This window comes from Trachurus trachurus, assembly GCF_905171665.1.
Source record: "Trachurus trachurus genome assembly, chromosome: 14".
NCBI lineage: Eukaryota > Metazoa > Chordata > Actinopteri > Carangiformes > Carangidae > Trachurus > Trachurus trachurus.
Genome location: NC_139903.1, coordinates 15,429,244 through 15,456,786, shown reverse-complemented (window position 1 = coordinate 15,456,786; position 27,543 = coordinate 15,429,244). Strand labels below are relative to the sequence as shown.

The window sequence follows — 27,543 nt, the reverse complement described above, 5'->3', positions numbered from 1 at the left end:
CGTCTCTTCTATCATCTGGCTCTAGTTCGTATATTTGGATCCCAGACTTTATATATGAAATGTTCAGTCCAAATGTGGCTCTCCAGCTTAGTTGGTACTTTTTATACCGACTAAGCTCACAGGCACAATTTAGAGCTTTGTTAACTGGGCTTTTGCTCATCCACTTCGCCTCCTGCAGCCAAACTCTCAGTAAGAGTGTGGTCAAAAACCAGCACAATGTTATTTTACCCTGAAGTGGGTAACAGTCACTGAGAGGGCACTAACCTTACAACATCCATTCTAGTTCAACTACGACTTCCCAAAAATCAAACCTAAACTTGAGGTGGTGTTGGACCTGTAATTGAAAAGGCATTGATTCCAGTGCGTCTCTGCCTTTAACCTATCCGCCCTTACCAAAGTGTCCGTCTTTTTTCGTTCACAAACCATCATGTAAACAAGCCCAGAAGCGGGGCAAAAAAAGTAGCGGGGCTGTACTGCCTCCTCAAGTGATATTTAAACATCTAATCCCAATTTAAATGCACTGCCACTCAAACTGTGGCTCTGGTGTGGGACTGAGCGTGACGAGCTGTGATCTTCTGACATGTACAGTAAACCAATCATTCTCTATTTGTGACATGTTTTTAGAAATGCACAGACTTGAGCCAAGACGGCAAGGTCAGCGGACAGCGTCACCATCACTGTAAAAATTACATCACATACGACAATTCTTTTCAATATAAATGAAAGTACACGACAAAGTTGCCTCGCAGAGCTCAAATTGGCTATTTCCTGCAAACTCATCCTCAAATTAGCCAAGTTTCTCCCTCTTAAAAAACTTCACTATACTTCTCTTTACCTACATCCCTGCAGCTGCGTAATTTCGCAAGAAAATGAGCCATAAGAGAAAAAATCATTAACATCAGCAAAAGATATTTCAGGCAGAGATAATGGCTCAATGTGCTGCTCAACGATCAGAGCAGCCAGCAGGCTTTACAGCCTCCTGTGTCCATCCTTATCTCCGCATCTCGCTCTCACAACATCTAAAGCACATGAGGGGGAAGGAGCACTAAAAACACATCTCCTAAGGATAAAAAAAAGTGAGAGGGTATGACAGCAGTAAATTGGCTATTTCCTCCCCTGAGCCTTACTCCAGACTTCCTCGGCATGCTGAGCAATTTGAATTGTGCTGTAATTGCTTATGTTGCTTTTCTCTGCTCATCATTTCTACAATAGAATTTGATCTCATTGCTTTTGCCTGTGGTTGAATTCTCAGCCAGTGAGCCTGGTACGAATGGTACTAAGTGGCAAGTTAAGAGAGGAAGCAGAGCACAGTGACTGTTGCTCTCTGCTCTTTCATGCACAAAGTGAGAAGAATCCAAAGTTGAAGAAGGCATAAGATCTCTCCTACATAATGTGGCAACGCACGCATTCCCCATCTTATGACTTTTTAAATGAAGAGCTGTATTTTGTGTGTGGTTCAAAGCATTTTAAGTGCAGCGCAGCGTCTTATTAGCTTGTTCTAAAGTGGATTATTTTGCTCAAGCAGTGTATGATGGAGGGAGAGGAAGAGCCGAAGGGGCAGCAGAGGAACGGATGTGACATGAGTCATGAAATAGGAATCAAGCTCAGGTCCGGTTGCAGTGGAGTAGACTGGTTATGGGTTTTGGGAGCATGTATAGTGGATGTGGCCTTGGGCGATGTGCTTCTTGTTAAAAAAAAAAAAAAAAAAGTGGATGTACTTTGAGTGTGAAGCAGGCTCTAGATAGAGTGTTTGCCCAGACAGCACTTCTCAATTCAGCCATGCACTCATGTATCTGCTCACGTTGTTCCCCTCCGTTCATAGAAGAGAACTCGAGCAAAGACATGGCAGATGCTGCAGGACTACTGATATCTTTTAACTCTTGAGGAGGCAGTGGTAGGAGAAACAGAATAATAAAATAAAAGTCAGAATGTTTTTTGAAAAAAAAAAAAAAAAAAAGAGAAAGAAAAGTTAAGAAGGAGCATTTCCATTTCTTCCTCGCAAATGTCCTCTGTGGTTCATTCTGAGCGCTGTGATGGATTTGAAAGTGGTAGCAAGAGTAAAATATGAGCGGAGGATGAGATGGAGGCTTCAGTAGCCCCAACACTTCCAGTCCAGGATGAGCGTAGGCAGCAGCAGTAACGGTAACACAAGCACTGCTCGGCTAGCCGCTCCCCGCTGGCTCCCTCTGGCCCCCGATTCAATGTTAGAGTCCTTCTCGGAATAAGGCGGGATGACATTGAATTCCTCGCTTTCTTCCTCCTCCTGCTCCTGCTCCTCTGCCTCGCTGTCCTCCATCTGCAAAAGCAGGGAAAGAGTGATTCTTCCAATTAACAGAAGTGGTGAAGCATGCAGGGAGGGGGTTCAGGATGCAAACTTCACAAGATAGTCCACATGAAACACAGATTTCTCCCACTACATATGAAAACATCCTCAAGCTAAGGTGCTGACCCGTGATGTGAAGCGTTTGAACTTGACATGTCTGTGGAGCGACTGACAAAATAACGCACGAGTGTCTGTTACTTGGCAACATCTGAGTTTTTTCTGTTAATTTGAATCCTGCTGCTCTGGTGCTCGGTCTTCAAAGAGCGGAGACAGTCCAGACCTACAGACACTTGGGGCCTGCTCTTCATAAAAGATTAAGATTTATTGGAAATAAATGTCAGTGTGAAAAAAAGCCTCAGCAGCGTCTTTGCCGCCTGAGTAAACGAAACTCTGAATTAAACTAAACTCCATTGACAACGTTGCACTGCCCTTATAATGAAACTGTTGTATCTTCTTTCATTTTCTCCTTTTATTTGTTGGTTGACAGGAACTGATGAGAAGGTGGTGCTAACTTCAGCTTTTAAATTATGGGCAAAAGGCAAAGTATTCTGTTCTTTCAAGAGAATAAATCAGGAATGTGTTTTAGATGCCTGCATGTAAAACAAATAGGTTTTATTCTGGCGGCCACTTGACTTGTAAACAGCTGCGGAACAACAAATGATCGATTTACCAGTGTGAATAAAATGCGTCCAGACTCTGAGGGTGGATTTTCTGATCTTCTTCTAACATGGGTGTGAATAAGCTGCTGGTCATTAGCTCTATGTTCTGTGTTGCCTCTTTTAGACCAACAGCGTGTTTGAAGTGCTGCCGGTTGATGCCTTACATACTTATCTAATACATCAACACGCATTAAGGCTAATGTTCAGGTATAATAAGCAGCCATGCACACAGGCTTCCTCTTCTGCAACAAATATATTAAAGGCGTCAGAAGGAATTAGAGGGTCACTAATGAACAACAAAAAACACACGTCTCATAACACTAATGTGACTCAAAGCGTGACCCTGCACTTTATTATTAGGTTATCACTGTGATACGAAGAAAACAATGATCACAAACTGGAAAAGACCCCAAGATTCAGATCAACATCATATCCTGATAGTGTCCACCTTAATAAAGAGCCTCAGAGGTTTTGCTGTCAACAGAAATACAAACACAAACACGTTATAAGGACATTTCCAGTGCGGATCACGACACAAGATGACACATGACTGGTCTTTTCCGTCTGATTAGATCCCCCCCACACACAAGTCCCTCAAATAGCGGGCTGCTCCACTTGAAGCCAAATTTGCAGCTGTGGAGGGCAAAGCTGTGGGCGGGAGACTGTACAGTGTAGAAACAGGTGGATGGATACTGATGCTCGCTCGCTCGCCCAGCTGTCGTTTTACTTTTTGTCCTCTTTTCCTGCAAATATATGGTCCTAAAACTCATATTTATACCTTTTGTCATTTGTTTTGCAGAATGTGAAGGACCAGAGCTACTTTGTCTTTTTGTCCTGTAGATTAAAAACATGCACAACACAACTGTCAAAAGCCAAATCTTAAAATGTAAAAATGATATCATGAGAAGCATTGACTTGTAGCCAAAACCTCCAAAGTCTGACTTTACTGTTACTGTACATCCCTCATGGACATTGATGAAATGTTGAACCACATTTGATATTATAATAGATTTTTCCCTCATATTCTTCCACCATCTCTTCAGAGTGTCTGACTGGAGAAATACTAACAGCACTGTGCCGTAGTAAAACAGACAAATGTCACTCTCAACAACCAGTCCCTAGTGAAATGCAACCATTGTGACATTTTGTAGATATTGGAAACTCATAAAATAACATTGTGAACCCCAGTAGGTCGGCTCACACAGCCAGCAGTGGGCAGCTGGACTGTGTGGATCACATGTAGGTCACACTTGTCCTAAACCCACAGTGATGTAAAGGGATGGATCAGTTCACCTTTACTTTTACCTTTTTATAATGAGCCTATTTGATGTCAATCTAAATCTAAATTAGGGAAAAATAGCAAAGTTAATATGAACAATCAACATCATATTTTATACAACTTGAACTTATATAATGTTGCTTCCCTCTCTGGTGTGTGCATCTACATTTATGGATAAATGGATGAATGTAAGTTGAATGTTAAGGGTTTTATATTCCACATTTATCCCCCTAACTGCTCTGGGATTACCTTTGATATGGCAAAGCCTCCACTCAAACACAGGAAGAGAGACTGTATTAGCTTAAAAGAGACCAAGCCTTTGTCTCTGACCTTTGCTTAGGTCCAAGTTTTATTTTCTAAATTCTGACACTGGCATCAAAAAGCCAGAGAGCGTTTGTTCTTCCTCCTCTCAGTTACTGTTGTAACATAGCAATCTGTCTTTAATATTCTTTTCCATTTTTTGGAGAGGGGTTTGTGACCACCTGAGTTTGAGTTTTAAATTATATTCAGAGCTTAATACTGTCACATGAAACTTTCTCTTATGACAGGAGATATTTATTGCTGCCATTAGAAATGTACGATGGCCTTAAGAGCTAAGTGCACTGCGACTTAAAGAAACACATGCAAATTCGTAAACGCTGCAAATCCAGTCCTCCAACAAAACTCTCACACTCGTAATTCACTGCTTTCAATTTCAAAAATCACAATCAGGCACCGAACAACAGGTCGGACCCAGGTTAATCATCTAACGCTGTTTCAGTGCTACATGATAATTGGGAAACTCAAATGCATCATCTCTAAATGAACTGTTTTATGTGGATGTCCATTATGCGGCCCAGCAGCAGCAGTGTTTCTAGTGCTGTAAGGAGTTGTGGGATGGGAGAGGAGAGAGAGGTCTTGCAGAATGAGAAGGATTAAATTGATGGGAAAATGAGGAATATGGAGCAGATGGGTGTGTGCGTACATGAATATTAACAGTAAAGGTTGAGTCTAATGCAGCAAACACCTACGGCTAATCCTGAGCCACAATGCGAGGTAGGAGAGAGAGTGGAGAGAGAGAAATAATCTCAGGTTATAGAGAGAGCTGCTGGGCACATCTCACCACTACAGTCCCTGTGATACTTTAGGTGTTACCACCTGATACGCAGTCAACCACTTCTTCAGTTCAGTGTGTATACAAGCATTTAACGCCAGCGTATGGTGAGACGGTGAGAGAGTCGAGAGCACTTACACTGTTGAATTCAGGCAGAGTGTTAACACTGATGTGGACTCTCTCCTGGAAGACACGTGGGGAAGGCTGGGAGGCTGGCACAGGAGTGTGCTCCACAGGAGGAGGTGCGGAGACTCCCATGGAGTTGATAGCATTGCCTGAAATAGAATCAGCGGGGGTCATCTTCATTTTCGGTTCACACCGTTATTCATCTGTGAAGCGACTCCAAAATATTAACAGTGACTTCCATCAGAAGTGCAACTCTGTAGATGGTACGCACGATTGGGAAAAAACACATGAACATCTTGTCATTTCTTCATTAATGAAAAGCTCAATGGTGTTACTATCACAACCACTGGATCTGTTGCCACTATTTGGTAGATTCATACAGGATCTGACCTCAGGATGAACTACTACTCATCTAGTCTGAGATTGAAATTTCATTTGTCCAGTATTTGTTTCTTATCAAAGAGTATAAGGGCCACTCATGAAAAAAAATGAGAGGAGCAAGATTTTTTTTCATTATGCACTTCAAGAATAAGCTTGAAATGAAGTGGAGTGCGACTGACAATTGTACGCATCCTTGGATAAAGCAGTAAAAGTAGGTTTCTGTAGTTATGTGTAGCTGGTCAATCTGGCCCTCGTTGTTTCTCCCGGTACGGACTGCCCCAGGTGGGGTTCGAACCCTTGTCTCCTGCACGGCAGGCGACGATGCAAACTGTTTTACCAAGAGATCAATGAGCACCTGGCAGCCGGTTTGCACGTCCTTTATGGGTGAGTGAGTGCACCTCCGATATGCAACTGCATTGATCTCATATCACGTGTTTTCAAATCATAAGTATTTATTACCTTGTTTTTGTCAACCTGGCATGTACACAAATAGTCACGGGGTGTAACCATAGTCAACACAAAAGCATATGTTGACATTTCAACGTTGTTCTCAAAGTACATAATGAAAAATATTATTCCTCCTATCGTTTCTTTCATGAGTAGCCCTAATATTCTTTCGTAGTCTTTTACCATCAGCCACTGTAGAATTTTTTGTTTAGTGCTAAGGAGCAAATGTGAGCAGGCTAACATGCTAAACTGTGTTGTGTACAAGTCACAATATATAGGCCAATATATGGGCCAATAAAGCATTTAACTTCTTCCGAAGTCACAAGTAAATCTCCATAGATTCCCATGTTAAAACGTCAAACTTTACAGCAGAAATAAACACATCCACAGCCTGGTTTTGTCTCTGTGGCTACAACTCTTATCCAATTTCTGGATTGGATGAGAGTTCAGTGGGGTCATGTTTTAGCAAGATGGCGAAACCACTTTTCATGAACATGTGGGTGACGTTATGTAGCTAAGTTTGTGTTTATTTACACTCTATGGTGGCTCCGTATGCAGCCACTACACCAAAAACACTTCACAGCCCAGTCGTAATACTCAGAGCTTGTTATGAACATGCTGTCATTACCATTTTAGCTAAAAGCAAAGATGTGTTCAAGTGCAGCCTCAAAGAGCTGCTAATGTGGCTGTTGACTTGTTTATAAAGACAAAACCTGCCTGAATTTAAAGTGTATCCACATCAAAGATTGTGGTGAAATTAACTTCAAAATGGATTCATTGCAGTTTTAGATGATTAAACTGAAGCAAAATTGTGGAATACATAAAAGGAATTGGAATGCATTAAAAGACGTTTATAATAATGAAAATTAATGAAAAATAACTAAAACATGGGAATGTGAATTTTTGTATGAAGCTCCTGTTCCTCCGTCTACATGTTGCTATCCTGGTTGAATTGGCTCTGAAAAATAGGAGCCCAGTGCTGAACTGAAACTGACTCTACTGATCAATAACTGACCTCTGACCTCAAGTACATTTTACATTATCTAAGACTTTTCTACTTCAACAGTATTCATTGCCGTGTCTCTTGCGGTGCTCTTTCCACCCCAGCTGGTTTGGCACCAATTCAACAAGACGTCACTTATGTTTATCAGATTTGGTGAAAGGTTTTGTCGACAACATGGAAATCACATTCACATTTGGCAGCCAGCCACACACCAAGGAGAATGTCCCTTGCTGTTCATTTATTTATTAGAAAACATTATGGTTCAGTAGTTCACCCTCTCAATAATCAATTATTACCCTCCTCATTTAAATTCTGAATTAATACACATTATAAACTGCTCAGTTGGAGCCGCATCTCAATCATCAATCATCATCAGTTTAGCTTGAGCTCAGATAGAAAAACTAAAAAGGTAACATTTCTTCTGTCATTATCTTGACAAAGGAAAAATTTATCAGCAACAGTGGTTGAGTTGTTTAACATCAAACCGAGCCGCAGTCTGAAGTCTGGAAATAGTCTGTCACTCAAAGCGCTGGACCGAGACGTAATAATAATCAAAAGCTCATTCTTCTGCTGAAAACCCTTTGATTGTTTGATTTTTGATTGACATGTTAGTGGACAAATGTAGTTATCAAGGTTATAGGCAGTTTTCATTCTCATAATTAATCCCGTTATCCAACACCTGTGTGTTGACGACTTCATCACTTATGTATTTAAAGGTATAGCCATGTTCAGACTAATTTCATTGCAGACGCTACATGTTGCAACATCCCACCGAGTTAATGCTGCTTTTTGTAATTTTTGTCTTTACTACATAGCCATCATTAGCATTCACAGCTGTTTACTTAGCAACAACTTCAGCCATTGTTGCCTTTAAAGTGCAAGAGGTTAAATTTCACCCCTGAGCAGCCGATGCTACAGCGACTTGGTATCAGAAAATGACGGTAGTCCAACCAGGCTGGGGCTAGCTGGCTAGCATGCTAATTTTTATCTTACAAGAAAAGAAGTGACTCCACTGCTGGATGCAGTTCTTAAAGGGATAGTTCAACATTTTGGCAATAATTGTCATAATCCCTACAGTCATAGAGACAGGTTTATTACCTTTAATTGTCGGTGCATGTTGTTTTGAGATCCGCAGGGCAGACATGAGCTGCTCAGCTAACACAATGGAGGTGAATGGTACAGGTACCCTGTCCCTGAAAACTCATCAAATACACAATCCAATAACGCAAGTAGTTCCAATAGTATTTGCTTCATGTTTCATAATGCATACATGATTATTTGATGACTATTATGGCAATAGGCGAATTTGCCAAAATGTTGAACTATCCCTTTAATATGTTAAAGAATAAAGTTTTATGCTGAACTTCTACACTAGTAGCCTATGTAAACAGTTCTTAATGTTAATGTTAGCTATGTAGCAACAGCAAAACTTGCAAATAGCTCCTTTAAGGATTTTAGCTTGAAACATACACGTGCATTTTATATTCTGCCCTTGAAGCTGTAACTCTCTTTGTGCTGGACCTGTTTGCTATGAAAGAGCACCCAGACATTGTGCCGTACTGTCTCTGGTGAGTGACCTTGTGACAGTTTACTCACGCAGACAAATGTTGTTGCTGAACATATGCAGAATACGCTGACAGCCCTGCAACTCATTCCCACTGCCGTCGCACGTGCACCACTGGGACACCTCTGTGCTGCTGTTGCTCACGTAGTTGGGAGTCATGATGGTTCCTGGATGAAGCAAAAAAGACAAAAGTCATATTGTTGGTGCAACTTCTTAAATGTCTAGAGGAATATTTACCGTCAGGAGGAGATTTTATAGCTCTGCACACACACCTCTGTGGAGGCTAAAACATGGTTAACCAATGATATTAATTTCCTTGGGGATCCAGTGTCACCAGTTTTCCAGCATTTCAGAAACACAAACTTACTTTTTATACAGCGGGAGACAGAAGGAAATAAGACCTGGATTATATTGTAGAGCTGCTGGATACGCAGTTTTAAAATCTAGTTTATTTTTTAACATGATGCTGACTAGATTCCCAGAGCAGCACTTTTTGGCAGTTGAGCATTTATGAACCTCTGCAGAGTTATTTAGTGTGAAGATTACAATAACAGAACTACTCAGTCTTTTTGCCTCTTCTTCTACTACTACTACTACTACTACTGTTACTACTACTACTACTACTACTGATGCTGCTGCTTCCATTTCTTTTCCTTTCCCTCTATCTCACCTATGAGTCCAGCGTAGGCCTTCAAGCACATGGCTCTGCTCTCTCGCATACAGCCAGAGGCAGACTGAGGGGAGGGCTGGCAGTTGTGTTGGAAATCAGCGAACCGGGATCTGAAACACACAAACACACACACACACACACACACACACACACACACACACACACACGGAAGAAATTTTTTCATGTGTCAGCACAGGGCAACAGTTCACTGTAAAGTGCTTTGACAATTTCATTTTGGGATTTGGGGTCGAGCTAACATAAAACAACACAAACCATACTCCAGTGTAAGAGTGCAAAACTAATTATATAACCGTGCACTCACATTAAAACCATGTGTTATTTTAGTTTGCTTTTTTCTGAGTCCAACAACACCGCCCTTTTCACTTTTCAACTTTTTTTCTCCTTGAGGTGAAACAGTTGAGTTGAGGTTTAACATTATTATTGCATTTGGTCCTACAGTCATAAATAACCATTTTCTAAAAGAGATTCTCCTGATTTAAAAGTACTGGTACTGAAGGACAGAATAATATCCTCGGTGTTGAGCTAATTCCAGGGGATTAAAAGATGTAGATTTTAAGAATATGTGTCTGATGTTCATAGTTAATCTTTACAACAAGCTCACACATCTAAAACATCTTGTCATAAATTTGCTGAACCACTCAGACACTTCATCAATAATCTGAGGAAAATTAATGATGGTGTTCAACTAAAAGCAAAGACACAGAGTTTCTGTGCTGTTTTCACCGTCTTCAGTGGAAACATATGTATGTGGAATAGAAAAATCTACTGTGAACTGTAGTTCATGCTCCTCTATTTTCCTGTTTTAAATCTGTTACTAATAATGCAGTGGCAGGATTGTGCATGACCCTCTTAGCTTCAAATAACTCACATGTTCTTTTTCTTCTTTTTATCATTAATAATCTCTGTAAAATGCAGACGAAGCCTAGACTGTTATTAATGTCAGTTCCATACACCTATGAACAGTAAGAAGAGGGACAGCTGGCTAAAATCACCCTTACAGAAACCAGCATAATCAGACTGATGAGCAGGAGCATAGCCATGAATTCTGGGCCACTAAAAGCAAACAGCTCTGAGGCCTCCATCCATCTTTTCTGTCTGAAAAGCATAATCCTTGTGGGCTTTTTTTGTTGGGCTGAGGAATTGTCTCCTGCTTTTAATCCACTTCTATGAGTCAGGGGAGGATGAATTCTAAATAAAAACTTTATTTTTTTGATGCTTTGATATTTGAGCAAAGAACCAAGCCAGGTGCCAGAATTGATATAAGCCATAGGCTTTAATAAATGACTGTTATTTTCAGGACATCCTGGAACTTGTCATCATGGTTATATGGCCACTCATCACTTGCTAAATGAAACTCTGTTCTGAGGCCTTGAGGTCTAACAGATGTGTTGAGTGAATTTCCTCTCTGATAAAACATTTGCAAAGGTGACCTTTCAATATTTGGACACCTGCGTTTAGTGGATACTGGTCTTCTTTTCTGCCTCATGTTGGTATAGTATAGCATGCTAACATAATCATGTTTGCATATGGGATATTAGAGCAGCATCGGTTCATTGATCAATTTGTTGATTGACAGCCACTATTTTGATACCTAAGCTGTTTCCCACGTGAGTATGCCAAATTCATTTGGTGAGTCAAGCCTCTTAAATGTCAGAAATTTCTTCTTTTTAATTCAGCCTTAACATTTTGGCTGAATTGAAGGGAGCAGAGTCACAGTCTGTTTTTAGACTTATATTATCCGTGACACATTTTCTGATACTTTACATCTTATGCATCGTTCAGTCTTCATTTCCTCTGGTCTGTGTTGCTTTAAGTCACAGCTCCTGTTAAGGACAGCTGAAGTCCTGTGTCCAACTTACCTACACAGCTCATCTCTGGAGCAATAGTTCTGCAGGCTGAGGCAGTTCGGCTTGCCCACTCTTTCCTCCCCTCTCCCGTTCTCCTCGTAGGAGCACGACGGGACGATGGTTTTCCTCCGGCGCTCTCCGCACAGAGTGTCAGAGCAGGGACAGAAGAGCAGAGCAAAGCTGTACTCCTCCGGCACGCGCTCCAGGAAGCGCCGCAGGGCTCTGTGGCATTTCTGACGGTTACAGTTGTTCTCGGAGACTGTTGATCGCTTGGTGCAGGCCACCACATACTCTGACCGCAGAGAGCCACATTTCTCGTACAGGCCGCAGTCCTGAGCCGCCTTCAGACACTGGTTCTGTCCGTCCACGGAAAGCGTGGAAGCTGGAGGATTTGAGGAGGGAAATGCATGTCAAGGAATAGAAATCGTGACATGTATTTTATGTGCTTGCCAGACAAGGTAAGAGTAGTGCTCTACCTGCCATGATGGAGGCCATACGTGACATCTCAATGTTTCTCACCAGATTCAACTGCAGTTCTTCATACGGAGACACCTCATACTCATCATATGCTAAAAACACAGTGAACGGTGTTATCACATGAATTATGCAGTTGAGAAATTAAAAACAGACCCACATCCATGCCAGTGTTTGAACACACCTGCAAATCTCACAGTCCAGTAGACCCTCAGGCAGTGTTCCTCCCTGCGAGAGCCACGCTGACACTTGCACACCTGAAGGGGGCGGTGGTGCTGCAAGGAGTTCTGGGCCTCCAGGCACTCCAGACGGGCGTCCGGACCGAGGGGCGCCACCGCCTCCTCGGCTGCACAGTACTCCAGCAGGCGGTAGAGGACCATGCAGGACTGCTCCTGGATGCAGCCCTGCTCGGCCACCAGGCAGTCTAAGGATGCAGATACTGGGACACCACCTGGAGGAGAGGGAGCGCGGGCGACACCGTCAGTGGACAGAGCTCTTGCTGTAAAAGAGAAGTGTAATACCTATCTGTCATCCAGTTTTAGCCCTTAAGCTAAACAGGATGTAATTACGACAACAAAGTAAGAGGATTGTGCTCCTTAGACCCTCCACTGCACTGCAGGTTACTATAAAACCCAACTAGGAAGATTAAATTGAAAACACACACGTGTAATGGAGCAGTAATGTGGGTGGAACCTCGACACTCCTCTGCACAGAAACACGGGAGTCTCTTAGATAATTTAACAACACCATAGGGTTGTGTTATGGTTGTAATTGTATCATAATTACTTCATCATCTTCTCGTTGGGACTCCTAGTTGACTTCTCTCCTAATGTTATTATGCACAGAGGTGTGTAGTTTACTTTTTTATGAATGCACTATTTTATTTTCTCAGCTCTCAGCTCCCGGTCTTAAAGTTTTGAAGTTCACAAGTTGAACCAGGCTGATGGGAAAACGGCAGCTGCTCGGCCCCTCACACTGCGCTGTGCTACTGCATTAAGCCAGGTACTGTGTGTTAGCCTCATCGCTCATATCACACACCACCACAGTGCTCCTGGATCAGTGGGCGGCTAAACATACACTATCATGAATTCTGAAAAATGTTTTGAATCTATGTTGTCAAGTTTCAAACGTGCCTGTCAGGCTGCAGCTTATCCTCCGTCACAGCACCTTTATTTAACTTCTTTATGCATTCTGTTGCATAATCTCCTGGTGTCACATGACAACTCTCTCTGCTGCTCTGTTCAAGTGCTTTTTAGCAACGTGGGCATCCCAGATTTGAGAGTCAGCTGCCTAATAGCATTGCATTCATAAGAAATTAGAGCCTAAAGGATCATTAAACAGAGATGTGGTGAAAAGTGAGTTTGGTCATTTCCTGCGTGAAGAAGGATGTTGTTGCAAATCCAACAATCAAGTCTTGGATGCTTCTTGGATCTGCCTGCAAATACTTGAACCACAGAATGAGCATAATTTCCAAAATAGTCCCTTCCACTCGCACTCGCTCACCCACTTTAAGTAAAACATAAAGGCCACATGATGTTCAGCTTCCTCGAGCAAAGCGGAGTCACGCTACTGGAATACATACAAATGAATGGCTACTTAGGAAAGTATTAAAAATGCATATATCAATCTAAAAACGTGTGGGAAGTAATTGTTAGTAAATGTGAAATATGAAGATGTAAAACATTGATGTGGCGCTTGAACATATTAGATGTGGCATGTTAAGTATCTACAGTACAGACATGTACTCATGGATGTCTTGCACAAAAGCACTGCTGTTATTATTGTAAAAGGACACATGAACAGCTGCGGGCAAAACCATTTGCAGCAGGGTCCCTTCCACTTGGAACAAGCTTTTTTGCCAAAGCCAGACACTGTCTCCACATGTAATGATAAAGACAAAACCAATTTATTCAGCACAGCTCATGTTTTCCCCTCCAAAACAACTGATACTTTTCCTTCCAATTTTGCTTTCAGACAGTGACTCGACTGAAATGCCCACTATGAGGATGTTTTCCCCCTGAAGTTGTCTCAGACAAATAGGCTGAGGGAAACAGTTTTTATATTATACATCACAACACTGCACCTGCAAAATATGCTGCTTGAAGATACTGTAGCATAACATCAGACATATATGTATTTAAAAAGGCTTCATCTCATTAAACTGTGCAGGAGTCATTGAGCACAAATGCGTGGCATATTTCCAGCCACATTTCCTCTAAAACTGACACATTGTTCAGTATAAAACAGCTTTGTTGGTCCATAGTCATTAAGCTTTAAAAGCATTTAGAGTGTTTTGATTGACAGTGAAGCGAAAAACTACAAATCACTTTTAGAATACTGATTATTGCTCCGTGAACAACACAATGCAGGGAGGGCAGATGAAGCCTGAGGAAGGAAAGATGAAAGCCGTCTCCATAAAAATGAATTCTAAAGGAACATTTCAGGAAATTGATTTTCTTAAATGTGACATATAATTGTCCCCAGCAATTACACTTTATACCCAGTGTTTCCAGACTGAGAAAGAAAATAGCTTGAGTAAGCAATATAAATATATATATACACACACACACTTATTTTTCAGCTTCACGTGGTTAATTTGCTCCGTCCTGTCTATTTTTTTTTTAACAGTAGTACAAAAGCATTTTATGATTTGTTGTGCAGTTATAAACGTCATAAATGTTCATGTCTGAACTTAATGCAGGTCAGTTAATAAATATCTGCACCTATTCGTCTCTCTAACATGTAGTTATGCTTCAATACATTAGCATATACTGTATATCACACACACGCTCATATACAGACACACACACAGCATTGTGTTAGATTGGTCACACACTTCGATTAAGCTCCTGCTGACTGGCGGCACAAAGCACGGCTGCAATCCAATTCTACTGCTGCATGTTTTGCAATCTCAGGCACCACATGAGGTCCACGTCTCACTTTGGCATGAAACATATCATAAACAGAGGCTACGCTTCATCGCCACAGCAGGAAACCTGCCAAGGCGACTGCAGGGACTCCATAGGCAGAGGTGGGGGGGGGGGGAGACACAGAGCAATGACTCATATTCACAGTCACAGCTCCCCAAGATATGTAAAGGTGGTGATTACCTGTGTATTTGTCTATCTATGTATCATGATACCTCGATAATTATTGTAAAGTATTAAATCCCACACCAAGTTCGGCTGCAATTTAAATAGACTTCATGTAATCTCCTGTTTGGGCAGCGAACAGTTTATTCATTATTCCTTCTCAGTGTTTGCTCCCCCAGGCTTACCATTGATAAAGAGAGACTATCAGCAATTTTAGTTTCCGAGAGCCTCTCTTTGTATACACACACACACACACCTCTCTCTCTCTCTCTCTCTCTCTCTCTCTCTTTCACACGCACACACACACACAAAGAGATAACAAAAATCCATATAAAGTACAGAGCAGCTCCGTTAAATCTCGTCCAGCAGACAGGTCATAATTATTTTCCTAACTTGAACATTATTTAATGTCATGATGATAAAGAAGGATGAAAGATAAAGAAGCACCGTGCTCACATCGTGCTGTTCGAAAAAGTAAAAAGTAAAAGTCTGGCTTGGTTTATCAGTCAGTCTGAGCATGGAGGGTGCATTTAGAGCCAAGAGAAAAGGAGAGAAAAGCGAAGAGGAGATGAATTACTGTGATATGTGAGCCATAATACACTCTATTGATTTCTCAGTCGGGTGATTAATAGAATTTGTGAGGCAAAGCTGATGAAGGTTAACGCCATAAATGGCAAACCACACACCGTCATTCACAGTGAGCAAAGTGGTTTGGAAAATTTCTCGTCTGCCCTTTCAAGCGCGTGGGATGGGTAGCAGAGCATCCAGATTGTTTGGGAGTAATTTGACTTGAGAGGAGAGCACGGTGGGAGAGTGCGACTCTGATGATGTGAAACATGTTCGGGCATCGTGACGAAAGGGACTTCTTGGAGAGCTCAGGGTCGAGGAGGAAATGGCAGGCGGCAAGATGGAGCAAGGGAGAGTGAAGAAACGTGGCAGCAGTCATCGTTACCTCACTGGCAGACGAACCAAAGGAGTTCCTGGTCTGAGTCTGTTCACGCTGATGTTCCACATTTAGGCCTGATGTGGTTGTCTTTGGTGGCAAATTAAACATTTTTTGGATCAGGTCTGAGTTTCATTGGGCAAAACTGAATTTTGCAGAAGACTGGAAATTAATCTGCATTTTAATAAACTCGTAATGACAACTATAATGTCCTAATGCCTCACAGTAACACCCTGTTGTGTTCATTACATTATTGCAGTGCTGTGACTACATAAAGCATTTGATTTCCTTTGATGTCCAACATGTTAAAAATCTTCTGGACATTATCTCATCCTGCTTGGATTGAAGCCAATGTGCTCTATCCACGTGCTTGCTCACAAACTGAATATAATCAATATACTGGGTCGTTAACTGAATGTTAGTTTACAAGTAAACACACTAATTGGCCTTAAGAGACCAAACTGGAAAATATGGGACTCTTAAATAGGAGCAAGTATAAGCTGCAGGACAATAGAGAACATTTGTAAGTCAAAAGTAATAATGATTCTCCTGCCAAAACACTTACTTTAATTTTGATTTAAGCTACTACATTCAAAATATATATATTTATTAAAACTTGGATAGAGCAGATGGCTAATGAAAGGGATGTCTTTAAAAAAAAAAAAAAAAGCTAGTAGATTGAGTCCAAGCCTAAAAATACACAAAACAAAACTGTGTGACTGACCCCATCTCATTCCAAGAATGAAAATGCCTTTTATTTCACACAGAAAAGCTGGATTAAAAATACTGCACCATCTTGTGTCGTTAGTCTTTATCATGGGTCCCAGAGGGAGTGTTTCTAAACGCATTTCAGTTTCACACTTTTTGATGCACAGTCCTGGTTTAGTCTGGGAACTGCAGACCTCAGATCAGTTGTTCTGTCCTGTCTCGTCAGGTTGGACACAGCTGCACACTGAAACTTGTGTGGGTTCTTATAGATGCAGCCATTTCTGCTGAGCTCGTAGTTTTTGCACTTCCTACCAATCAGTTTGTCGGCTTTAAACCTCCCATTAGCATTAAACATATGCTTAACGGTTTGCACGTATTCCCTTTGTTATGTGGAAAATCACAGTCTTTGCTGTGGGCGGCAGCAGCTGAGCAGCTCTTCTTATAGAGAAGATGTTTCAATGATGAAATGAGCTTATTTTCACACCTCTATCTGTATTTGAGGTAATTTCCTATAAATAGTGTTTTGAAACAAACGTATTCAGCCACTCTTGCATCTAAAACATGTGTTACATACATGTTTCTCCACATATCCTATGTGTATCTCCTTCTTCTCTTCGCTCTGCACTTCATTCCTCTTCAGTCGCTCCATGAAGCTGCACCTGCTGGATTTCATTATTCTCCTCAAACTTTCACTTTACAGAATATCTCCATTCTGTCTCATGTGTCTATTTCCCATCTTTCCTCCAGTGGCCCCTGTGGCTTTTCTTCACACAGTCACATCAAGACCACATTGATGACAGCAATAATATGTCACGTCTAAGTGAGGAACACATACAGTCTCGCTCAATGTCTAGGAGAATAAAAAACATCTTTTATACAAAGCCCACTTCTGAAAACTTGATTTCTTCCCCCTCCCCTGACAATACCCTGTCTCCTCAAAATGCAGCAATTTCATCTAATCGCACAACGCCGATCGAGATGGGGGCCTCGCTAACTTCTTTTCAAGAATAAACTTTAACATGTAACAAAGTTTCACATGCCTTGATCTCCAAATTGTCCAAAAGTGCCTCTCTTGCATTGGCAAATTACATCCTTGTTTGCACCTCGGTTTGTGGGAGCCGACCGGGCTGGATGTCTGTGTGAGTGGAGCAGTGAAAAGTGCAGCACAGTTGCACTTGCTTTAATCAGTTTTCATGCACTCACCCCACAGAGGCGACATCAGCCCTGGAAATATGTGCAGTGCTGTGCAGCCTTCGACAAAATGCTCACATACAGTGAGAAATAAGCAATTTAAGGTGTGACCACTCTTATTATTATGGAATATAGTAGAGATGGGAACAGGTCCCCCAGGATAAGGAACATTTGACCACATGACACATGAGTGGCAGAGCTGGAACAGAGAGGAGAAAACTGGGGAGTGGATCCAAATGGACTTGATTGTACCTGTTCGGGGTAATTGAGATGTTCTGGCAGCGTGTCGAGGGTCAAAACATCCACAGATGACGACTCTGTTGTGCGTGACAGGATCGTCACGTCAGGTTCTGGATCCACAGTCACTCCATGTATTTAGAGTGTGGGTAAGATCGCGTTTAATGAGCTATGTCTGGATGCTGCAGACAACATCTCCTCTGCTCCAGGTAAAATGCACGCTTGCATCAGGTGCCTCATCATCAGCCTGTGTCAGTGTCTCGGGCTTCTTCTTCCCTCTGTTGCTTGGTGCAGTCCTAAATTAATTTCTTGGCCAGAAAGTGATACACATATCGACAGCTTCCATCGGGCTGTGGGTAATTGTTGGCACTATCAAGCATGTAAAAGTGACAATCAAGATGCAGCGCACACGCAAACAAATTAAGTATAACAGGCGGCGACACGTAAATGATTCAAAGTGACGTTCAAGAAACTTTCTGTTTTGATGCAGAGAGAAAAGAGAGTGCGATTCAGACACCCACAAGATGTTCTTGATCGGAGCGTTTTAATTCAAACAGATCTTGAAAGTAAAAAAAAAAAAAATCAAATATGTGAAATAATTGCATTTTGAGAAAGTGCATTTGATGGAGTTTTTTTTTTTTTTTTATCTATGTAATGTCCAATGGGCAAGTTGCCAATTTAATCTTTGTGTGCTGTCGTCTTAAACGAAACTGAATTACAAGCACAGAGTGCATAAAGACAATGGCTCAGCAGAAAGAGAGAAAAAGAAGAGTCTCAGGCACAGTGGGAAGGATAAAGAGGCCAAGGGTTGGATAAACCTGGGGGGATGAGGTGCAGCCCTCAGAGTGTATATCAGATAGTCAAACCCTGAATAGAAACACCTCAAGCATGTTATTAGTCCACCTAAGACCTGTGTAACTTTACACAGCCTGGAAATGAAGCTCTAATAAATTCATGACAACCGTGTTATGGCTCAATCACGTCCACTAAATGAAGTACCAAAATAGCAACACTCAGTCACCAGTTGCAGTCTGCACTGGGACTTTAGCAATAATCCACAAAGACCTTGCAGCAAAGGGTCAAAGTCAAGTGTAATGTCACTCAACAATAGCCAGCTTTCCATTGATTAATCTGGGCAGAGGCTCTGAATGGACACATTCAGACTGATCTCATGCATTGTATGTGAGATCTATTTCCATTACGATGTTATCAGTTTGGAAATAGAAACAGACAACAGATGCAAACAACTGGTCAGGACTAACTAACAAGTCATTTGAGTTTTCAAATGAAAACAGATCCACAAATCGCTTCACTTATAATGAAATCTGCATGTGTTTTTAAGATACTGATCATCTTTGTGGTTTAGAGTATGAAGTCCCGCCACAGATGTGAGGCTGTGTTTTTGTTCTCAGGGGAACATCTCCTGACACATTAATGATGACTTTGGTGAATTTTAGCCCTGAGCTTTTTTGGGACGTCAGTGCTGACAGACATTTTGGGAAGGCTGTTGTCTGCTTCTGAACTTCCCGCCTCAAAAGCCTGAGTCACAGAGTTGTGCAAGTCTAGACACATTATAAGGTAAGGAAATATAAAATAAAACATTGCATGGGATGAGATATAGTTCAGCAGAGCTATTTATAAATTACCTATAGACCTAGAAAGAGAGCGTCCATCAGGCTGACACCTCACAGTCTATGATGACGCTGTAAAACCACCACGTAGAAACAAAGCAGATTTGTAGAGATTAATCCAAAACTAGATAAAAGCACAGATTTCCCTCTTCTTTAATGATGTTAATAAACAACAGTTAAATCCAATAAATTATTTTCGCAATTAGGTATAATGGCAGAATTCACCATTGTGGCACACAATCTAATCTGCATTTGTAATGACTCTGATCTCAATTAAATAGCACTTGGAAATAACTGCTTTTCTTGGTGTGATTTCTCCTAAGTGCCTGTCAGGTGAATCCAACGCACTGGATGATATACTGCGCGCCTGAAAGCTTTGACTTTCACATGAAAGCAGTCGTCATTTTATGATACTTATGTCTCATGGGCAGCTTCACCTGCCATTATGAGCATTTTCCTAGGTGCAGTGAAGGCAGGCACCTCCTGCACTACTGAAATAACCCTGACATTTACAGTAGTTTCTCTGTTTTTCTGCAGTGTTGTGTATGTGTTAGCAAATTATACACGACCTGTGGACAAACACACACAGCCACTTTCAGATAATGAAGAAGACTGTTTGCTCTGGCTCGAGCTCTGAAGAACATATCAAAAAATGACAGTGTATGATAGTTCAATATGAACAACCTCACTTCAACAAGCGTCATGCTCCACCAGGACATTTCTTATCCAGCCACAGTCACTATTATTGGCATCTAATGATTATAAGTCATTTTGCAGGAGCTTGTGTGCGTGCAGGAGCAGAGAACTCAACTTTTAATGCACCTTTTGTGTCGCATGCCGATGATTTACAGGTGTGGAAGCCAACATGTCATCATCATGAAGGGAGGACACCGTCCAATTGAACAATTCATGTGTGATATTTCTATGATCTGGCACTGTCCAATCAATATTTAGTAGGTGAACAGCTCTCTTTGGAAATCATCCAAGGCTGAAATATTACAGACCTGAACCCATGATGTCATCCACATGTAAAATCTAATGCTGCTCTTTATCATGCAAATGAAAGATTGGTTTTAAGAACCTGTTATGTTATTTAGAGGGTCATCTCAAAAGTTACACGCAAACCCAATCACCTATAAGAAACTGAGATTATCCCTAAATTTTGGGTGAATATCTGTTTTATCATTCCCTGTTTTTTTTTCTTCTTTTACAATCACAAGCCACCTGTCTTCCTAATATCATACATTTACAAAAAAAACACTAAGTTACTAACAGAAATAGAAACTGAAGTCTGGGGGCTTTGTTATAATCATGAACATAACAATCTGCATATCAAACATGCATCATTTTTTAAATTAGAGAATATACAGTATTTTCCAACACAATCTGAGCTGCTACATGCAACACACTACATGATCGATACAGTTTCATCGGGTGGGTGAAATAATCAGCATCTAAAACACCAGCCCAGATGTTAGAAATGAGAAATGTGTTGCCTACTATGAGAGAAGACGTTGAGCAGAAGTCCAATGATCATCATCCTGTCCGGTGACATTGGAGAGTTGGGGACTGGGGGAAACTCGGACCCGGCTCGCTGCAGCTCAGTGACCCGTCTCCTGCCTCATCCAGCCTCCTCCGCTGCTGCTGACTGAGGCAGATCGGATGGGCTAGTACACAAAGTTGGCAAAACTGAACCGTGCACACAGCTGGAGCGACTCAAGTTCTCGCGATTTTTGTTGTCCCATTTATTTGTCGGATCCCAGTTATGTAGTTCTCTGGTGAACGCATCCGGCAGATCCTGAAAACATGTATCCAAAAAAGTTTCTTGTGTGCAGCTGCAGCAGCTCCGCTCACTCCCTCACTCCCTCACACACACTCCCTCACACTCAGACCTCAGGCTCCCGGTGCCGAGTTGTGTCGCAGTTGCGCTGGTGTGTGGCAGCGCCGCAGCTCCACAGTTGTCCAGCTGGAGTTGAGATCACAGTGTTGAGTCTGCGTGGCGCATCTCCGCTTAAAGGCGCTATGTGAATGGCGCCTAGAAAAAAGAGGCTGAATGTGCCCACGGGAGGTGGAGATGATGCATGTGGGAGAACAGCTGGGCTGCTGCGGACAAGTCCAACCATTAACGTGACGGACAGCACAGGGTGTTTACTATATACTGCATTAAAAAGGCAATTATGTTTAGAGAGGGTCACATGGATCATTTGTATCTCATCAGCTGAGTTATCACTCACTAATCCACTTCATTAACTAAACTGTTTCCACTGTTTATTATGTGTAATGGTTTTAAAGATTGATTGTACTCAAAGCAGATTTCAACAGTAATGGCTTTGACCTTGAAATTGAACTTTAAAAATGTGTTTTATAGAAATGCATCATCACAGACAGACAACATGCTATTGTAAAGAAGAAGCAGAGCAGATGGACATGTGTGTGATTGGACCATTATCGTTTCCTTCCTCACAGGTGCCTCTATAGTGTGTCTGCTGAGCTGAGCTCAAATGCTCAGTGTTAAATTAAATACACTCTCATCTGCCAGTTTGCAGCCCCACTCCCTTTTTTCTCTTAGATTACAGCAGGATTGTTGATTGGCCCACAGGAGGTGACATGTAGTGGAAAATAGAAAATATAAACCTCTAACACTTGCACTTTTTTTCTACTTTTGTTTACCCAAAAAGACAGGTTCATTGTCCAGTTTGTGTCTGTGCATGTATAGATACTGTACAACAAAGGCTGCCTTCTCCCTATGTTATTCCCTACTGCTTTAAACACAAAGCAAATTTGCATTTGATTGCACTACAGCCTTTTGGGAGAAGAAGTTTAGTTTCTCAAGACTTCTCACACACTGTAGTATGAGTCCCCTAGCTGAAGAAGGTTAAAACGGATGATTGCAGATTTTATCTGTATAATAATTTGTTTGTCACAATGCAATTTTTTACTGAAACATTGCTCTTGAGTTGACGAGGATATCCAATTTATATTTACAATACAACACTCAAAAATGTGATTGAATAAACCCATCGCTACATCTCTTTAAAAAAGAACAAAAGCAATTTAGTACTGCAAAGTGAATACCAGTGACCTGTTGTCCTCACTGTAATTAAATGACAGCACAGGGATTATTGGATTAATTTACACATCCTGTCCAACTGAATGCTCAAGTGGCAGTAAGAAACACAAGTGGACAGTGACTGTCATTAAAATGCAAGAACAACAAAGCAAAGCCTTTTAATAAGGCACTCTTATCCACAGCAAACATGGCAGCACAGAGCGACCTCTCACTCTACTCAAACTAAACCATCTGCTCTTAATGAAGTTGTTTCTACGGTAACATCAAATGCATTATCTCCTTTGTGTGTGTATGTGTGAGAGAAAGAGAGAGTGTGTGAATCATTTTTAACAACTTGTGCCCAAGGTTTAATTCACAGTTCATCTCAAAGTGCTGCTGCTTCAGGAGTTTGTCTGTGGCAGGAACTTTGACACTGGCTTTGGCGTCGCTGCAGCTCCTCCCAGTGGTCGACACAGAGCATGAGATAAGACAGACAGGTTACAGCAGCTCACGCACATCCAGATGCTCCATTATTGTGAAATCATAGTGTTTTGTTGTTGTTGTTGTTTCTAATTATGACAATTTTATCAGAGGTTTGTGTGGCCAAGCTAAACATGGTTTGGTGTAGGCGATCAACAAGGCCCTGGAGACAGCTACTGTACGTGCAACAGCTGGCACCATCTTAATGAGAAAAAACATATTTTTCTTCCAGGTCTGTTATCTGATTATGCTTGAAATAAAGCACAAGGACACATGACAGGACATATGACAGCGAAACATTGAATAGCAACAGCAACAGAAAGCCATTAATGTGTCATTCAGTGAAATGAATGGCACATTATTTTCTGTCTTCAAAAAAAAAAAAAAAAAAAAAAAACTAAATATAGAGCAAGAATTACATAATCGCTTGCTGCCCTCTAGTGGACAACTTTCTACTAAGCTTGGACCGGAAGTTATCAAACTTTTATTTTGGAATTTCAGCATTTATGCAGCAAATGGATGTAATTAATTCATCCATAATAGTCCTACACTGGATAGTACAAAAGAGCTCTAAAAAAAACACCAACCTTTTCAACAGGTGAGCTCAGTCAGGAGTGGAGCTATAACCAGTGCTGCACTGAGCCAATACTGTAACTAAGTAGGCTACATTACACAAGTAGCCTACTACTTTACTTCAGTATATTTATTGTTTTCTATTATATAATTCCCAGTTTAAGATTTAACATACAATAAATAGCTACTATGACTACTGAAAATATTAAATGTGATGCACTGCTTTATCAGTGGTAACCCTACTGTAAGTATTTTATATTATTTCTGTTCTTGTAGGCTACTTAAGTAACATTGTGGATGCAGGACCTATAGTTGTTATGGAATAAATTCTATTTCTTTGCATTTTACTTGAATGAAAGACCAGAGTGCTTCCCCGCCCACTAGCTTACTACCAGCAGGGTCAGTGTAGCTGTGTAGCAGCCCAGTATATTGCACAAGAACATTTAGAGGATTAAACCAAACATCTGGTATCTAATGACATCCAGGTTTTGCAAACAGCACACACATAATAAACATGGGGAGGAAAAACCAGCACAAGATGGAACAGCAGTTAATCTGTTACTAGTTAAGTTAGATAGCTTACATAAAACAGCTCATGTCAGAAGAATGCATCTGCTGAAAAGCAATCATGGCTGCACAGTATTGTTATTTGTATTTACAGTTACTGGGAGTGATTCAATTTTATCTTAAAGGTGGCTATTCATTAGCTTTATTGATTAGGCCTCTGCAGTCCTTGACAGCCTGAGCCCTGAACGTCCCTGTGACTTTCCTCCAGTGTCATTCACACTACAGCACAAATCTGTTCTCAACAAGTCGGTGGTATCTTCAAAGGTTTGAGGGATCTAAATCTGAAAACACATTATAAAGATCAAGATCAAGACACTTAGCTCGTTTTTATTTTCAGTCTAAATCAAATCACGTGTATTTTATAATGTCAGGAGGCTCACTTCACTTTGTGTGTAGGACATGTAAATTTATGCGTAAAGACGTCATCCGCCTCCCATTGGCCGGAACCTCGTGACGTACACGACGAGTTCCCGTCTTGTCTCGCGACACGCGGCGTAAGATAAATCCGCAGCGCGGCTACAAAATCGGCCATTTCGTCGGTGCAGGCCATCAGCCATAGAGGGCAGTGGGGATATCAAGTTGTACTGGTTTATACCTGAAAGGCGCATCAAGAACATCGCACCATGAGTGAGACGGCTATCTCCTTCGCCAAGGATTTCTTGGCCGGCGGCATCTCCGCTGCCATCTCCAAAACAGCTGTCGCCCCAATTGAAAGAGTGAAGCTTCTCCTTCAGGTAAGAAGAAGAAGAAGAAAAAAAAAAGAAATCTGGCTTTTCCGGGAGCTGTTAGCCTGTTAGCTCCGGTTTTACTGCTAACAACCATTGATTAAAGCTCAACGCTGCTGTCTGCCTGTTGATGCCCTCACACATCCACCGGCTTGTGTCGTGTCTTGAGTGACATGTAGCCTGTGTGTCGGTGGTGTTGAAGCGGCGAAAGTCTTAAGGTGCCGGGTTTAAGGATGTAAGGTCATCATGCAGCGGGGAAATGACCTACACCAGCCTGACTGCTAGCGTTAGCATCGCATGTTAACCTTAGCCGGCGGAGCTAACAAAGGACAAACGCTCATAGAGACATTAGGACATTGTGTACAAACGCGTAAAAAGCCTCAATGTGCATTAACAACACTAATGTTTCACAGGCAGATGCAAGAAGACAAAATGTGGATTATATTCTCAGAGTAATTCAACAGCATATCGCCTCTGTGGCTAATGTGCAGCTGACTGCGGTGCGATGGCTGCATGAAGGCCCCTGTCATTCACAGCCGGGTCAACGAGTTTTACTCTCTTTTCTGATCAACCTGCACAACGACTTTGCGTCTGTTTGCTCATGTACTTACCAGTACTCACGTTAATGATTTAATTTTTTTATTTTTTATATTTCTTTAATTATGTAATATCTAGCTAATCAAAACCTAGCATATCAGCCATTAGGGAGTGATGGTAAACAACTACGATGTGCAGTGTAGCTCAGTTTTGCGGATGTGCAGCAACTTTACAGGTTGGACAACTTCCAAGGTCACAACAAGGGACACAGTGTTTGTCATACCGTCAACAGTTAATTGGCTTCCAACACTAACATCTCTTCCTCTGTTTCACTTTCATTCCCTCAGGTCCAGCATGCCAGCAAGCAGATCACCGCGGATAAGCAGTACAAGGGTATCATGGACTGTGTCACCCGTATCCCCAAAGAGCAGGGATTCCTTTCCTTCTGGAGAGGTAACCTTGCCAATGTCATCAGATACTTCCCCACCCAAGCCCTCAACTTCGCCTTCAAGGACAAGTACAAGAAGATCTTCCTTGATGGCGTCGACAAGCGCACCCAGTTCTGGAGGTACTTCGCCGGTAACCTGGCCTCCGGTGGCGCCGCCGGAGCCACCTCCCTGTGTTTCGTGTACCCCCTCGACTTCGCCCGTACCCGTCTCGCCGCCGACGTGGGAAAGCCCGGAGCTGGGAGGGAATTCAACGGTCTGGGCGACTGCCTGGTGAAGATCTTCAGGTCCGACGGTCTGAAAGGCTTGTACCAGGGCTTCAACGTGTCCGTGCAGGGCATCATCATCTACAGGGCTGCATACTTTGGCATCTATGACACAGCTAAGGGTACGTGCACACTAGACTGACTTACACTTTGATTTATTAGCATTAACCTGTAGTTCTGAGATCTAATTTCTTTTTCCTTTTCTCTTCTTCTCCTGTGTTAACAGGTATGCTTCCAGATGCCAAGAACGCCAGCATATTGGTGAGCTGGATGATTGCACAGAGTGTGACAGCTGTTGCTGGCCTGACCTCATACCCCTTCGATACTGTCCGTAGACGTATGATGATGCAGTCCGGACGCAAAGGAGGTAAGTGTTTTGCATTCACGGCGTCTTCCTTCTGCAGCCCAGCTGATGCATGTGGCTGAAAAGATTGTCTAGAAGTTTTATTTCTGCCCGCTTCTTCTAACTCTCGCTCTTCTCCTCTCGCCCTCCTCAGCCGACATCATGTACACCGGGACCATCGACTGCTGGCGTAAGATTGCACGCGACGAGGGTGGTAAGGCTTTCTTCAAGGGAGCCTGGTCCAACGTGCTCAGAGGCATGGGCGGCGCCTTCGTGCTGGTGTTGTACGATGAGCTGAAGAAAGTTATGTAAATCTCCGTGTTGTCACATCACTGTCCAATTTGGCTAAATGTAATAACTTTCCATTTCTATGGACTCAGCATTCTGCCTTATTTATGGGAACAAAAACTATAGTGTCTCACCACTAGCTGTGGGCAATGGCTGTACGTCGTGCATCTTTGATTTTAAACGTTCCACAACCCTCATCTTTACCAATGTCATTCCTGTAAGAAATCTGATACCTCCTCCTCCTGTCATTCACTAGGTTTGTATGGTCCCAACCTGAATAAATCTATTCTGGGAACAAACTAAACAACTTATTGTCAACTGTCTCCTCCACTGTCTAGCATGAGATGTTCACTCACTGGATAATGCAATGCACGAAGTGGATTACACCCAACTGCTATATTTACTCATGCTTATCTCCTCCTGAGCCTTCCTGGTTTGACCGTGGTCACTACCAGGATTGTAGAGTACAACACCCGAGTGTTAGCTCCTTTGAAAACCACCTGACAGACAACTGATAACGACTGTAGCGCACACACACACACACACACACAAGTTTTATGCTTGTTAATTTTGTGGTGAT

At 41.9% G+C, this 27,543-nt stretch overlaps 2 protein-coding genes across 2 annotated transcripts; one reads left to right on the top strand and one right to left on the bottom strand.

Moving 5' to 3' along the window:
* Window positions 1-2,089: 2,089 nt before the first annotated feature.
* Window positions 2,090-21,244, bottom strand: LOC310996771 (GDNF family receptor alpha-4-like; the record flags this gene model as incomplete). Its single annotated transcript, XM_083986238.1, has 8 exons — window positions 2,090-2,296; window positions 5,493-5,629; window positions 8,908-9,042; window positions 9,546-9,655; window positions 11,426-11,795; window positions 11,890-11,982; window positions 12,072-12,338; window positions 21,190-21,244. The coding sequence occupies 8 exons, from the start codon at window positions 21,242-21,244 to the stop codon at window positions 2,090-2,092; spliced, it is 1,374 nt and encodes a 457-aa protein (XP_083842364.1).
* Window positions 21,245-24,885: 3,641 nt separating this feature from the next.
* On the top strand, window positions 24,886-27,270 carry LOC310997421 (ADP/ATP translocase 2). Its single transcript, XM_083987100.1, has 4 exons — window positions 24,886-25,092; window positions 25,968-26,454; window positions 26,559-26,699; window positions 26,830-27,270. The coding sequence occupies exons 1-4, from the start codon at window positions 24,982-24,984 to the stop codon at window positions 26,985-26,987; spliced, it is 897 nt and encodes a 298-aa protein (XP_083843226.1). The 5' UTR covers window positions 24,886-24,981; the 3' UTR covers window positions 26,988-27,270.
* The last annotated feature ends 273 nt before the right edge of the window (window positions 27,271-27,543 follow it).

What these genes read in the sequence shown, in the direction of transcription:
- LOC310997421 (XM_083987100.1), top strand. Translation starts at nt 24,982, where the DNA reads ATGAGTGAGACGGCTATCTCCTTCGCCAAGGATTTCTTGGCCGGCGGC. An exon ending in CATCTATGACACAGCTAAGG is followed by an intron (nt 26,455 to 26,558) that starts GTACGTGCACAC and finishes CTGTGTTAACAG; the next exon opens with GTATGCTTCCAGATGCCAAG. An exon ending in GCAGTCCGGACGCAAAGGAG is followed by an intron (nt 26,700 to 26,829) that starts GTAAGTGTTTTG and finishes CGCCCTCCTCAG; the next exon opens with CCGACATCATGTACACCGGG.